The sequence below is a fragment of the Lacerta agilis genome, chromosome 2, assembly GCF_009819535.1.
Source record: "Lacerta agilis isolate rLacAgi1 chromosome 2, rLacAgi1.pri, whole genome shotgun sequence".
In the NCBI taxonomy this organism is placed as follows: Eukaryota; Metazoa; Chordata; class Lepidosauria; order Squamata; family Lacertidae; genus Lacerta; species Lacerta agilis.
In genome coordinates, this window is record NC_046313.1 from 71,878,237 (window position 1) to 71,894,652 (window position 16,416).

Here is a 16,416-nt window from a genome sequence, read left to right on the forward strand (position 1 = left end):
GAAATGAAGTGACATCAAGTTTTATACCTTCACTTTGAATGGGAATGCCCGGCCTTTCCAGAAATTCTATGTTGGGAAGGGCTTAACCCCCTCCCCAATTTTATCCAGGTTGGCACCCCTGTAGGCATTCCACAGTGTTAATGTGTTTGCCTACACAGTGCTTACCAGTTTTTAAAAGTCATCATGTTTGAAGACAGACTTGACATAGTTTAGAATGTGTCAGAAGAGAAGAGGGACAAACAACTCAATCACAAGAAATAAATAACAGCCCTACATAATACATAGTCTGCATATGTTCTGCAAGCTAATATAACTATTGTTGTCATTAAATAGTAGAAAACTTCAGAGAGGCCATTTTAAGGTATCTTTGTTTCCCTACTTAAGATTTGAATGATAAAGTAATTTTTTTGGTCACAACTAAACTTAAGCCTATTATAGCTACAGAATAATTTATCAAACCACATTTTATAAACCAGCTCAATGTTTCTGACTAATACATAGAATCCTAATATAAATCCCTAAAATAAAATATACAGTACACAAAGGCCAGTATCCTAGTCTTTAAACGACATCACTTTGGTACCATAGACATGAGAAAGAGCAACATAACATCTCCTAAAGCATCAACTACAGTGACAACCATTTCTATAGCTTGACAGTAAGGCTGCTTTGGCATCGTTAGAATGCAATTTACCATTTAAATGCACAGTTCAGCTTTATTCCAGTTCTGAACTGCCATTTGCAAGACAAAATAGTTCTTGATTAGATTTTTTTTTTTTTAAAAAATTGTGCTGGAATCATTTGGAGCAGATTTATTTATAGCCATACCTAAATTAGCCAGCATAAAACCCATTATAGAATTCAATCAGATTGCAATATTAAAAAATAAACACATGTCCCCCTGCCCGGCTTTTAATTTATACACCTGCAACGCTTACCAAAGCCAGCCCAAATGGACTTTGGTGAGTCTTCCAGGGAAAGATGTTCTATTAAATGGTATGTTTCTGATCTGCACTAGCTGGATACAAAAACAGGTATTAAGTTGAGGGTCTGGGGACGCCATTATGATAAAATATAGAAAAGATGTGTCGCCAAACTAGCTTTGGCCAAAAATGTTTGACTTTACAAATATATAGGAAACCGCCTTCTATCAAGTCAGACCAGTTGCAGGATTTTAGATGGGACATTCCCAAACATACAGAGAGCTTGAAGGCTTTTTATATGCAGAGCATGCGCCTTAGAATTGTGCCACAGTCGTCCTCTCTAGGTAAAAGCTAGCATCCTGAGCTGAGCTTTGAAGACAATAGGAAACCCGTGCAAACACTGGAACACTTAAGTTAACATGGTCTTGAAAACTCACCACTTGTGGTAGCTGATGCTTCTGAGGAGTCTTTCAATGGCAGCTCCACCTATTGCACAGTGAAAGAGACCCAGGTTTACATCTCATACAAAGGGGAAAGCACCTGTGGCTTCAGCCATTGAACCCTAGGCTCCCCTTTTGCAGCACACTGGTGATAGATTATGTCCTTCATTTGTGTCAGGCTAAAAAGTAGCAGATGCTTAAATAATTCGCCATTCGTTTCCCTATTTTGATCTCGTTAAGCAATAGGTTTGAAATTAAAGCTACACTTATACAATGGTGAAAGGTAGTTTTTAGAAATATATGGTATGGTATATTTAATAGGGCTGATTGACACATGCATGCACATCATGTGACGAGTGCAGCAACTACGTTCATTGTTGAGCCATTACAAAGCTACCACATCAGCTGATGTTACCACAAACACAGTGCTTTCCAATGGTCAGGTCACACATTGTGCTACAAGTCAAAGTGTAATCAAGTGGTACATGTGGACCAGTCCACGCTCTAGCAGAAATGCACTACCTATTGTGAAATCTCACTATGTTCTCAGCAGCAGTCATTGATCCACCGTGAGAGAAACTTTGCTTGTTTAGCCCTTCTGGGCCATGCTAACAATAAGCTCTGTTGATCTCTACATTTGTACATAAAACTGAATTGGCTATATGTTGTTTATTATACTGTGCTCAGTTGTGCAAAGATACACAAGCTAGCACCTTTGAATTTATAACCTAATCAAGTGTTAATCTAGCACATTCTGAGCTGCTGGCAGTTATTAAAGTTTAAAATTCTTTTGCCAAGGATTTAGAGTGCATCACAGAGCTAATGAACCAAAAGTGATTCTGGCTTAGGTCTTAAGAATATAAATGTGTCCACATTTTCGTAGGAATACATCCAGAGCTATTTGCCAATATAATCACAGCTAAGTCACATCTAAAGTCTGGATAGAGACATGGACAAATAGGGCTGTATAGTATCAACAAGTTCTGAGAATATCATTGGATCAAAGCTACACAGTGCACAAACTCTGGATCTGAACATTTTGGGTAGAATCTCTATGGAGACAGTGCACAGGAACCTAATTCACCTTTGGACTTCTTATCAGTGAAGAATTTCTAAGACATAATTTGTACAGCCTTTTCACTCGTTCATCTTGAGTATCTATTAGGAAGTGCTGGGAGGCAAAGGACAGCAATGGGCACACACTGTAACCAGGTTGCAATCTAAGGTTAAGCTGTTAGGCTCTTGATATACAACAACTGTATCACAGCAGTGGGACATACACATCCTTTCACCGGATGTGCACCATTTCCTCCAAGAATGGAGTCTTCATGCAACCAGTGCAGAGCTGGTCCATCCAGAGGGGAGCTTCATGCTGCAGCGGAGTGCGTCGGGGGTAGAAGGTGAAGTTGACATCATAGTTCAGCAGGCAACTGATGGATGCCATGTAGATGTCAGAGAAACGAATCAGTCTTCGAGAAAAATAGGTTGGGTTGTGGAAGGTTCGAAAGATGCTTCCAAATTGAGGGTTAAAAAGATTCTTCGAAAGTGACCTGGAAGGAAATAATTTGCTATTAAGCCATGAGAACAGAAACCCTTGAAAACGTTTGGGGTTAGTTACTCAGAATTCCACTGCTGTGTTTGGCCGGTAGATTTGTCTGTTTAAAGGAGCACACAGCATCCTCTTCAGAGCTTGCTAAAAGCTTTTCCTGCACCTCTTAAGTTCTGAGAGACAGATGAGGAGTGCCTGACATGTTTGTCTTTCTACTTCACCTGCACCCCTCCAAAATGGAGAAAGAAAACTGTTCGGTATAGAAGCAAGCAATATTGGGGATTAGCATACTATGAAAATGCCATTCCAGTCACAACCAGTTCCAAATTAAGCGTGAGATTTGTGTTTGGAATTTATGTAATAATGCAATGACAGTTTTCCTTTGGGGGGGGGGAGTAGACTACAATCAAGAAATATCAAGACTCACCTAATTTCCTGTCGTTCTTTCATCCATTCCAGTAGCACCTGTCTAGATTCTGCATCTTGATACATCTAAAGTAAAAAAATAATATCCAAGATGTTTGAATGTTGAGCATATCTGAATATCAGGCTAAATACATGTTCTAATACTTATGAAGGTTGCAGTTTTACATCTCCTTTCATCAGAGAAAAGAAAAACAAACAAGGAAATATAGCCAGGAAGTTTGCTTAGCTAAGGTTAGGGTGATGGCAAGCCTAACCATAATCATGCTAGGCAGCTATCTAATATGATCATCATTTGATCTATTTTACCTGCATTCTCTCCAAAAGTCCTGTAAGAGCCTGCTGCCAAGTCAAAGAGTGCATATACTGTTCTGTATTAATGATTCGGATTTCCGTTTCAAGTTCTGGAACAATGGCACCTGTCCTCCAACCATGCCGCAGCATGAGATCCTAGGAAAGAGGGTGGGAAAGGCTTAGCATATGATACTGTGATGCAGCCTTGTAAATAAGCCCACAATACAAATTTTAATAGCCCTGGCATACTGATAAATCAGTTCATAGCCTGAAGGAAACAATTTTTCATCCAGTTCTTACTCGCCAACAACAAGTAGGAAAGCCACTATTTGTTGTTAGCTTTTCGCTTTATCCTATAGTCTACTCTTTTCTTTCTCACACCATTTAATTTTTAAATAAACATTAATTTTCTTTTAGGTTTATTAGTCCTTGAGGAGTGGCAGTCCTTAGGAGTGGCGATCTCTGGGTTGAACAGAATGTGCTACAGAAATGTATGGTGGTTATGTTTTATTTACAAAAAAGGAAAATTTCTTAATAAACAAAATGCAGCAGTTGAAATATGTTTGTAGATGACAGCATCTGCAATCGTAGGTTAAGGAGTTTACTCAAGGCCAGATCATTCCCCAAACCAGTCAACCACTCATGCAGACTTGGTTTTATTCCCCTACCTGCCTACTAAGACATGAAGATAGCATACAAAAGATACAATACATTCCAAAAACTATGATGTCAGATACGATAAAAGTTCCCAATAAAACCATTCAATAAAAGCTTTGCAGAGTTTTTCTAACAGCAGCCTCGGCAAGGAAATCAGCTTGAGTGTAACCCCCCAATCCAGTTTTCTGGAATGGTTCTTGCAAGGTGCAAGGGGTTGCTGCCAGAAGGAAATAGTGCCTCTCTGTTCACAAGGTACAAGGTAGATCCTGGCCAAGTAGAAAGGCAAGAAGTGGTGGAAGGAGAAATCTATCATTTTGCGAGTTGCCTTCCTTTAGAAAAATAAAGTTAAAAATAGTAGACAAAGTTGACAAAATGTGCCTTAAAATGGCAGACAAGAAGAAGAAAATATTTGACCTTTTTCAATAAACTTGATGCTGGTACGGGTTTAAAATCAGGACTGGCTAAAAAGGAACCACCTATGCAATGGGAGTTGATCATGCTGAACATTGAAGAATCAAAGCCATAGTGTGGGTGTCTTCCACAAATATATTCTAAAGCAATACTGAAGAATGAAGCTATCCTTGGATTTCGGTAGCAAGCAGAGGCCACTAAGTAGCACTGAGATAAAATTCCAAGTGGGACTGGAGTACTTACTGCAAGGTCGCTGTACAAATGGTCACCAAAATAAAGGACCTTGGACCCCCGCCAGCCTGTTAGCCGCAGAAAATCAAACAGATTGCCCTGAAACATAAGAAGAACAAAAGAATGTGAGAATAAACTTAAATATCTGGTTTCTTCTTGCAAAGAAAAACAGTGTGTGCCGGCCTTGAAAAGGTCAAAAAAATAAGTCTCTCACTACTTTGATTTTTCTACAGAGCCAAGGAAACAAAGAGAAAATATTTGTTCAGAATAAGCTGCTTATTAAAAAAAAAACATCCATGGGTAAAAGCTTAAGGAGTTCTCACGGGAACTTTGTCAAATTAGGGGAAATGGAGACTTTGGAACGCTAGATTTATAATCCCATCATTCCTCCAAATTCGTATCTTGCACATTGGTTGTATGCAAGGAACATTTCCCAAATTTATAGACTGACTGATCCCTAAGTGCGTGGTGAGTTAAGTTCTTATCTGATTTAGCCTCACTGTAGCTTTGTACGACAACCCACTGCTACTCCAATACTACAGTTGAAAAACTGCAAACAGAAAGGGGTTGTATCTAGAGAGCAGTGGGACTGATGTTAGTAATGATTAATTTTGGTCCCATTACTTTAAATGAGTCTGCTTTAAAGCATAGCTAAGTCATGATTCATGTTAGTGATTTGCTATGTGCTGAACGTTAATTTCAAGATAGTCTAGGCCCAATTTCAATATGCTATTCCCAGGGCCCTCAATTCCCAGGCTACCTTATAAAGGTACACTTACTTTTTTGCAGTGACCATTATCTGTCCCTAAGCTTCTCCCCATTGGCCCAACTTCTGTATGTTTTGACTGGGCTGTAAGGCAGTTCTGTCCTCAGATATCCTAGCAGCAAAACACAGGCCGCTGGGTTCCCTCCACTATTACTCATGCTTCCTAATGAATCCTGGCATGACCAAAACTAGACTTCCATCACCACTGACGTCAATCCAAACCCATCACATTCAAATTCACGCAGGATGAATGAATGACATTTTTTGCTGTTTAAAAGATCATCCCAATTCCAACTTTAGGAAACTTTCCCAACATTGGCATGCCTGGTTATAATAGAGAAATGTGTTAATTTCAGTGGGAATTTGTTGTCAACCACATACGCACACATCAATAATCATGTCTCTAATTATGACAACCATTCAAATGTTTGTGCTGGGAAGGTTTTAACCTATTGGATTCTAAGACAAGAGTCTGGTAATAAAGACATCTGGGAAAAACACAACTAGGAAACTGCGGGTCAAAATGATTTCCCAACTGGGACACTTTTACCCATGTATTAGGTCACATATGGTATGAATATACAGAGCCTTCCTCATCTTCCCAGTCTCATCTGCACAGCATTCTATTAACAAATCCTGAAGATATATAGCCATATTATGCTTGTTTGGATGAGGCTACAGCCATTGTCCAATTGGCACCATATTGATATGCCCAAGATCATTGACTCGGCAATGAAATGCTTTGACATTATAATTCTGAAGGCCTGATTTCATCACTGCACAGCATGAGAACCATTTCTGAATTCTAGAGAGCTAAACTGCGAATCACATAAAGTGGGTTATTAACAATTTTTCGTGGTATCTTCTACTGATCAATTATCTTCTAGCCTTCCTCAAAAGATTTTTCAAGACCCTGCACGTCTACCTGTGGAACAAGACTACCTCGCCTACATATCAAACTAGGGAAACAAAACCTAGCTCGATTGTTCTCCTTCAGAAACAATGGGATGAAATCATTTCAAAAGAACAGGACAAATATGTTTATGACTTCGGAAGGATAATTATCCACCTCAGCCTTTATCTTATGACATATTTGTACTGCAGTTCTAAGAATGGTAGATTCTAAGAAAATGGAAATAAAGAAGCTATGGAAAAAGTATCAAATTACAGCTATTAAAGAAGAGTGGCAAATACATTTTTCATGCTTGCTCACATACTTCAAAGTGACTAAAAAAGATTTCTAATATCCGTAAGCTAAGCCATGAAGTAATAAGATTCTGTTAAGTAGTCTTACCTGTTTGTAAATTTTCCCCTTTTCCAGTTTGCTTATTTTATCCCAATGAAGTGAACCTTTTTCATCCATTTTCCTGAAGGGTCTACAAAAGTCAAACAACTGCTATTACAGGCCTGCAAACGAGTGAGTCTTGCTATGGAAACTTGAAGGAAGATGACAAATGAGAAGTGATTCCTTAAGTCACTTTGTAGTTAAATCATCATTAGTTTTATTATGTGAGCTGTTCAAAAGTTTGTTAATGAAAGCAGGAGGAGGAAAGAAATTGGCCCATTTATTCACAACAGTTTGCATAATGAAAGTGTATAGTGTTTTAAGAGAAAAAAACAGCCACTTCATGCTTTCTTTTTCTAGGATGTTAGGGACTCAATATCTATAACCACTTCAACACACATAGCAGCTGGGATAGAGGAAAATGTGCACTAAAAATAGTTATTTGACTTATTGTACATGGATGCTTGATATCAATGGCTTGCATTAAAAGACTTCAAATACTCTGCAAAAGGCAGGGAATTGACATAATACATTTCTGTACAATTTGACAAACAAGCAGTTTTAGAAGAAGGAGCTTGGGTTGAATCTGAAAATGCAAAAAAGTAACTTGGCATCTGGAAAGGAAACCCACTACTGCTAATGAAACCTTCTTCTACATGACCCTCTTTAGCAAGGTCACAATGATATGCTGCATTAAAGATGAACAGCTGCTGTCGAAACATGGCAACTGCATACTTAATTCCTCTTTTCCCTCACCCCACCAGCCAGGATTCCTGCCCGTAGCCTGACTTCAGGATGTTCCACATTCCTGGCTCTGCCCCGCTTTATCATCAACTAATGATGTGGGGCAGAGAAGCACTGAATCTGCAGTTGCCATTTTGTGTAACAGCTGCAAAGTTAAATGTAATATATAGGTCTGGTATACTACAATCACAAAACATACTTGCGTCTATCAGTGAAGAAATTCGGCTTATCTGCTTGCACAATGACCATGTCAAAAAGGTCTCGCCAGTTCTTGCCAACCATGTGCTTCATTCCTTTATCACTGCAGACAAAAACAGAGAAAGGTTATTTCATTTAATCCAGTGTATGGTACTCTAGAGAAAGATTTCATTTTGATCTGATGAAAGATGTGGATTATCTGCCAAGATTTTTTCTTTAACAGCACAGCAGGAGCTGAGTTTTGTTAGGGCTTACTGTTTGTCTACACAAAGATGGGGTCCACAAAATGATTTTTCCTCCCTTCACTCTGAATTCCAGAAACAGTCAAGGCAATAATATAAAATTAATGTCATTAGCGCAAGGATTTTTGTTTGTGCAAAGAAACTCTTCTCTGCTCTCCTTCTCTGTGCCCTCTAAAATTGTTCTGGTGGTTCTTACCAATGGCCTAGAATGTTTTGGGGAGGGAATAATTCCATGTGCAAGTGTAAATCCTTGAGTTAATGGAACAAATATACTGGATACTGCCCCAAGCCTTCTTACTTCTTCTCCGGGTACCTCCAAAATGCAGACCAATCCCCAAAGGGAGCCTTTCTCCATGCTCAGGAAAGAGTTGGGGTTTCGTTCTCAATAGTGTGCTAGGCTTTAGAAGCAGTCAAAAAGTAAGAAAGCTGCGGTCCAGTTACATGTGTTCATTAGGGTATCTTCAATACATACACTGTTCTTAATGATCTGCAACTTTATTATTTATTTATTTAAGCAATTTATGTAGTAGTGTACAATGAGGTTACAAAAAGAAGAAAAAATACTATGAAAATCAGAAGTTTTCTTTAAATGCTTTTAAAACTGTTCACCAAGCACCTGAAGTTTGACAGGGTAGACCCCTGTCAGATCTCAGGCATTCCAGAGAACTGGGCCCACAATACTGAACACACAACTTCTGGCGGATGCAAGCCAAGAACAGAATTCAGCTAAGTTGCTGTGTGCACAGAACAAGGTCTGCTAGCACAATGGGCCGTCTTCTCACTCTTCCCTGCCCTACATCCCCTAAATATCTCCTGGAGGAAAGCCCAGAACATACTTAGGGAGTGTGTGAGGGCCCCACAGGAGAAGAGTCTTGTTGTCCCTATGTTGAATTTCACTCCCTGTGTCAGAGCCACAAGGGTCAACTAACAGCAACTCCCCTGAAGACCTGGGTGATCAGACAGGATAGTTAAGGAATCAGGTGGTCCCCAAGTTGTTAAGGGCCCTGTGAATTAATAAAATTATTTTCTATTATTACAAATTATTCTCCAATCCTTCCCTGCCTGAGGTTTCCCATGGCTTCTGAGTTCAGCTTGACAAGACCTCAACCACGTCTTTAGGCTAAAAGGTTCATACTGGCAAGTCCATTCGTGAACTAGGCTAGGGAGCCAGGACTGGATGTCACTTGCTGCATAAGACATGCAGCGGCAAACATGCATTTGCCACCATATTACATGTGAAGAAGGCTTCAGCATTTTGCAGGCTCTTGCGGAGGATTCTTAGGGAGGCACTTGGTAGTTAATTCGTGAGATAAATGGCTCCAAGTCATTTCCAGCCTAGATCAACAACAGAATAGCACCTTCAGTTCTGCGAAGGCAAGGATGGAGAACGTGTTCCTTTACCAAAGTCTACAAAAAACACCTATTATGGGAAAGTATAGAATATGAAGGCTTCAGCCTACTACCATCTATTCATTAAAGGTGAAGGTAAAGGGGCCCCTGACAGTTAAGTCCAGTCACGAACGACTCTGGGGTTGTGGCACTCATCTCACTTTACTGGCTGAGGGAGCCGGCGTTAGTTTGTTTCCGCAGACAGTTTTTCCAGGTCATGTGGCCAGCATGACTAAGCAGCTTCTGGCAAAACCAGAGCAGCGCACGGAAACGCCGTTTACCTTTCCGCCGGAGCGGTACCTATTTATCTACTTGCACTGTGTGCTTTCGAACTGCTAGGTTGGCAGGAGCTGGGACTGAACAACGGGAGCTCACCTCATCGCGGGGCCTTGAACCGCCGACCTTCCAAACGGCAAGTCCAAGCGACACAGTGGTTTAAACCACAGTGCCACCCGCGTCCCATCTATTCATTAGGTTACCTATAATGCATACAATGTTCTATTTCATAGCACAATCCTTCCCTGCATGAAGATGGGGTGCATCCAGAGATCACATCAGCCCACTTGTTTCCCACTTTGGCACGTAAGGAAAGCACCACACGCCAGGATGTTACAGAAAACAGTATGCCTGTATTTACCTTCTCTATCCCCAGCCAGCCCTTTCCTTTGGGCTGTTCCAGTAATTAAGATCCACAACATGAGTCACTCATAGCAGGCAAAAAGGGAGGGTGAGTTGGAAATATCAGAGTCACACAGACCATAAAGTTTAGTTCACATGCACCTATGCATGCCAAGGTGGGACAACGAAACAGACCTGTGCATGAACCAGGACAGAACTGTGTCCCTAGGAATGATTACAATCACTTTTCAAATTTAACTTTGCAACCACAGAACTAGCAATGCAGTTTCTCCAGTTTCACAGTCGTATACAATTCTTTGCTAAAACTTGTTTTACTTGTTTTTAATGGTATGATTATGTTGTTAACCGAACACCACCATCACCTTATGGTGAAAGCAGGGTAAGAAATCAAATACACAAATAGATCTTCATGTTATTATAACAATAATAAAATCTTATCTTCCAACAATTAAAAATGTTTACATAAGAAAGCTGCTATTCAGATAGTCTACACTGAACAATTACTACTGTCATTTAACATTTGCACACAAGCAACCATTTCATCAAGATGCATAAGAGATGATACTCACACAAAGCTAAAAGGACTGTTTGTGATAAGAAATAGTTTTTTGTTATGGTTAACGAGTCGATTTAGGACAGCGTAAGTTTCATCTCCATGAAGAATATATTTTTCTGCAAGAAACAGATTAAGCTAAGCATAATGTAGAAGTACACAACACTATGACAAAAAAGAAGAAAACATTTAGGCAAATTTCAGTTTGGTGGTTCAAAACCATTAATCTAAAGCCATTAGATGCCAGATAGTGTTCATTACTATTCAAAAAAACCTTAATCAAAGTTTAGAACTTAACTGACCCATGTCCTTTTCAATCCATTTGTACATCATTCCTTTCACATGGACATCTTTAATGGCATCCTAAAACAGCAACGAGTAGTTATGCATAAGTCTTAAACCTTGTATTTTATTATACAGCACCATCAATCTATATGCCACTTTATAAAGTAATCATCAAAAGAGAAAACTGTCAGGAACTTGACATATGATGTAGGAAATCTGCACCCAAAGCACTAACACAGTTCCGTGTGTCAGTGGACTTTGAGGGCTCTCTCTCTCTCTCTCTCTCTCTCTCTCTCTCTCTCTCTCTCTCTCTCTCTCTGTGTGTGTGTGTAAGACAGAGAAACCATATAATAAGTAATTTCCATGAAGCCACTGAAGTCACTGATACATGGGTATATTTAAATTTACAGTCCAAAGCAACTGTGATGCTAAAGATGTATAAGCAGAGTTCTGCTTGTGCAGTCAGGTTCCTATAGGTGTTGAAAAAAAGCAGCTTAGGAGTATTATGGAAGATGACAAATGACAAAAGCAATGTACAAAGCAGAGTCAGAACACCTTACAGATGAAGTGGAATTCAGTCCACAAAAGCTTATGCCACAATAAAACATGTTAGTCCTTGAGGTACCACAAGAGTGGTGCTTTTGCTGCATCAGAATAGCATGGCTGCCCCTCTGGAAAATGCAATATATTTACTATACTTCATGCTAATTAAATAATAATAATAATTAATGATTGCAAGATTTTTTTGTCTCCATTTTTTATTTATTTATACTATTTGACAATGATACATTATGCTTGCGCAACTCAACTCTCATATAAGACATGGGACTCCCAAAGGGAGAGTTTTAACTTTATACCCTCAAAGAACTATACTCACACTTATATCCTTGTAAAGATGAACTTGGTCATACTCAATATTGTGAGTCATGAAATAGTCAGTCACGGATGAAAGCAGAGTCATTTCAGGAAGGGAGAAGATGTCCATAAACTGCTTAATTGATGGACCCTGTCCAGAAGAGGAAATGCAATATAAAAACTGCTGTTTTAACATAATGTACTTCTATATGAAGTGGGAGGTTGGACACAGTGTCTCACATTTCGGCTGAACGCAGCGTACCCTCTGTGCATGCAATAATACAGAGTTGCTGAAGTTTTTGAATCGGCAGCTGTGGTTTTCCTCTCCAAAGCAAGGAATCAAACGTGGCACGCATGTACAGTAGTCAGAGACTTAACTAGGCAAGTATGAGATAATTTTAGAGACTCTGGTAAACAACACTGGGAACATGGATACTTAACTGGCATGCATCTAATTCTATCAGGATTTGTGAAAGATTAGCAAACCCCCTCTTGTTTCCATCAGCTTTGGGACTGACGTAAAGAAACACCCATCTGCTGATGTCTGCTTTTTTAAAGCTACTATTATGTTGTTGAGATTGTCTTGGGTTTTACTTGAGCTGCCTTTGGGCTCACCTAATGGTCTCAAAAGATTGTATATAACACACACACACAAGAAAAAATGCTTCTGCAGCAACTTCATATGGCCAAGGTATAGAAAAACAAATAACATTACCAAATTTACCAAAGTAAGTTAATTAAAAATTCCTCGCAGGAAACAAAATAATTCAAGTTATTAAAAACAGCAACATTGTAAATAATTATGTATACAGATTCATTCCTTGATATTAATATACCTCTTTAAAGGAACTTCGCTGGCCCATTAACCTATGAGCTACAAATTATATTCAAAATTGGATTGGGTTTGGATTGCTATATATTTTTAACTGTATAATCAGTTTATATAGTCACTTCTGTACAGATAGGTGACTGGACAGACTGCACTCACGTGTTCAGCATTTCACTATAGCAACTGAGGAGAGGCTTGGTTTATGGAGAGATTGCTCACACACAGGTACAGCAAATCTTTGTCATGATGCAAGGAGATAAACCTATTGCATGGTATTCACATGTCATCAGACATGGAAAAAACTTAGTAGATTCCTCTGGATAGCTATAGAGGGATAAATCATTGGTTAGCTTTTGATTTGCATGGGGAAATTGTGAGGACAGATTAGTAATGGTCAGGAATGTATATGTGTTATTGTACAGAACAACAAAAAAAGTCTTTCCCCCGATCTTTTGAGGCAATACAGCCCGTCTATTTGAAACATTTGGATTTAGCTGTATTAAAACAAGCTAAATGAAATAAAAATAAAATAAATATAAGTATCCTAGACTGAACTGCACTGACATGCAGGATATGAGAAAATATCAGTGATCTCAAACTCTGTGCTATCATGAACCTCCAGTGCCTTTTCTGGTCACTAAAATGATATAGTAAATAGTAGGATCTGAAGATTCTGCATAGATACTACTGTACTTGGTGATTTGTTTATTTGAAGAAGTACTTCCGAATTTCTCAGGTCTTTAATTTAAAGAAACGGGAGTCTCTAGAAATGGCAACAATGACACAGAAAAAAAATCTGTTCTCTTTTAGCAGCTGAACAGTAGGAAACAAAAACAGCAAAAAGCCAAGACTGAACTACAAATTAAAGCCACATGTGGCAGTCTGTTAACAACTGATAACTACTGAGATATGACCTTTCCTTTCATCTGACTAAAGGAATAATCTGCTTTATAATACAGATTATGCTAAGAAACATTTTTATTAAACAGAAATCAGATACTAACTGCCATATGGCCAGGGGGCTGGTATTGTTGCTGATTGAGTAAAACAGCTACATCATAATGACCTTAACCAGCCAAGACCTAATTCAACAGAACTCACCTTCCAACTGTAATGACATAAACAAATTATTTCTGGTCCGTCCGTTGGAAGGGACTTATGTACACTGTCAATGCACACACCAGACCAATAAACTATTCAATACAATGTTATCAGACCATTCAAGACCTACCTTCCTTATTTTTAGGCTTTTGACTTGCTAAGCTAACATTATTCTACCAATATCTTGTGTTTTTTTTAAAATGCATGTATAATCTGCAATGCTTCCCATATTTTAATTGGATACTGTTAATTTATTGATGAAATGCTGATGTTTCTTTTAAAACAATGTAATAAGTAGCCTTAAATGTGTTCAAAAGACCCCAGGAGGAGAGATAATTATTTTAAAGAAGGGCCAATAAATAGTTGCACTAATGGGAGCCAACATAATGAATCCCACTAACACAACAACCCCGCCCTGGCCCGTAGCAATCAGCTTTGTGAAGATCAGGAGAAAACCCAGCACAGCACAAAGGAGGAGGAGAAGTTCCTCTACTGACAGAGCAATCTCCTTAGCACTACTTTGAAGTCATCCCAAAATATATAAATGTGTTGCCAGATTATTATTTCTAATTTTAATGCAGCTCTGTTTTGCATTTTGATTTGGAAGTTTTGTAAACTGCTTGGAAGATTTGATTGATCAGTTGTATCAAGACATTACAAATAATAAATCCAAATGTTAAAATAAGACAGGCAATTCTATTGTGGCTCTGTAATATCTATGCTTGCTTGTATGTACATACTACCACCCCACAGAAATACCTTGGCAGGTTTTGAGGTTATTTGTAAAGGAGAATTTCAATTAAACTGTCAAGTAAAATTGATGGTCCTGGGCACCATCCAAATTCAGGGTCATAGACCCAGCAATCATAAACATCTAAAAGAAGCTCAAGGACCTTTAAACAAACAGCAGCAAACTAAAGAGTACGGTAACTCATTAGTCTGACTTTGCATGTTTGAAATTTTAAAAATGTCCGAGAAATCACTTTCTGAACAGTGAAAGAGGCAGCTGAATTCTGGATGCACCTGCTATGAAGACAAGACCTTTCAGAATTTATGGTTCCTTCCCATTCAGGCTGGGAATCTACATGAAAGGCTTCAGGTTGACAAGAATCCACGTAAAGCGAGGAAAAATTAAAGGAACATAAAATGCCACCCACATAAAAGGCAGACATTGGCTTAAGAGCATCAATAGTGGGGTAAACCCTGATGCTCCCTCTCATGTCAGTGGCTCTTCTAGCTTATCGGGCGTTCCTCAAGGAGAAGATCTGTAATGGCCCCCCAGGCCTCCTTGAATGGCAGATTACCTAGTACTACCAGTTCCCCTGCAATATTTGGCTGCAGCTAGTCTGGTTTACCTAGTCTAGCAGAACATGGAATATCTGCTATAAGGTAACTGGATATTACCGGTATCTTAATGGAGGGAGAGGTCAGGGAAAGAGTGGGGAGAAGCTAAGGAAGCTAGAATGATCTTTGTTAAAACAGAAGGGATTCTACCCGCCAGCAGACCACCACCTACAAGGTTTTAGATTAAAAACAGGCAAAGAATGCATAGGTATAGGAGATGTTTCTTATTCAATCCAAATGCGAAGAAAAAATGTGTAGTTAAAAGGTCTTTTCAAAAATCAATGTAATTTAGTTCTTTCTTCAAGCAATTATGAAAAGCCTCATGGGTCAGAATTTCCCTTTTTTGTCATCACATCACATATCCATGGTGTATGTGACAAGAGTATTTGCTTTAGATATAGTTAATCCACCTTTGAGAAAAACAATTCTCTCTCAAAACTTTCCTAACTCACGGAGCTGTCAGGAAGGACAAATAAGTCATGTTTAACCATGGTGTGTAATGGGTTTTGGTTTTTTTGTTTTGCTAAAAGCTATATAAAGCACCAAAAATCTGTTTACTGCAACTATGCTCTCTATCTTTTAATATTTCACTGAATATCACTCCCATTAAAGCATATCTCCACAGCTATTTTTTTTAATGACATTACAATTCACAGGATGGTGCATACCATACATCTCTTTATTGTACGGTATGATCATGTAAAACACACATTAGGCCCTGCTCCCATGAAGGTAGAAATAAAACTGAATGGAAGCTAGTATGCAGGAATAATTTTTACCAACCTTTAGGAGATTATTAATGGATGAATACACACACCATTTACCAGCATTTCCCACAGTACCCAATGAGGGCAAGGAAATATGAAGATATGACTGCACTGTTGAAGGAACCTCACAGAAACAGAAAAACTTCTCTAGAAAAAGCAGCTGTTCTGCAGATCAATTGGCAGCAAACAACAGCTTACACATCTCTACAGACAGGCTATGAACATAATGCACACATTCACCCCCCTCCCAAATTCATGAGAGATTACATACTCTCATGACGTGAGGAACAGGATACTAGTCCAGCTCAGGTCAGGAAAAGTGATTTTTGATATTCTAATATATAGATAGACCCACTCTGAAATGTATCAGGGCTTTCTTGCCATTCACTTCTCTCGGTTATCATGTCTCCCTCCTCCTTTCAGAATCCTAGCATTTAGGAGGGTGGGAGTCTGCTTAGACTGGAATAACAAGGAGGGTATGCTCTCTCCCA

The 16,416-nt window shown here is 39.0% G+C and overlaps 1 protein-coding gene across 2 annotated transcripts in view; it reads right to left on the minus strand.

The window, feature by feature from the left end:
• Nucleotides 1-810: 810 nt before the first annotated feature.
• The window catches only part of NT5DC2 (5'-nucleotidase domain containing 2), a 29,564-nt gene continuing 13,958 nt past the window's right edge, over nucleotides 811-16,416 (minus strand). For both annotated transcript variants that reach the window (XM_033140694.1, XM_033140695.1), the window contains 9 exons: nucleotides 11,907-12,035; nucleotides 11,047-11,107; nucleotides 10,761-10,863; nucleotides 7,923-8,024; nucleotides 6,989-7,070; nucleotides 4,941-5,027; nucleotides 3,645-3,785; nucleotides 3,340-3,404; nucleotides 811-2,913 (listed from right to left, as the gene is read on the minus strand). In XM_033140694.1, the coding sequence (XP_032996585.1) occupies nucleotides 2,652-2,913; nucleotides 3,340-3,404; nucleotides 3,645-3,785; nucleotides 4,941-5,027; nucleotides 6,989-7,070; nucleotides 7,923-8,024; nucleotides 10,761-10,863; nucleotides 11,047-11,107; nucleotides 11,907-12,035 (1,032 nt within the window). In that variant the 3' untranslated portion in view covers nucleotides 811-2,651. The remainder of the gene's footprint in view (nucleotides 2,914-3,339; nucleotides 3,405-3,644; nucleotides 3,786-4,940; nucleotides 5,028-6,988; nucleotides 7,071-7,922; nucleotides 8,025-10,760; nucleotides 10,864-11,046; nucleotides 11,108-11,906; nucleotides 12,036-16,416) is intronic.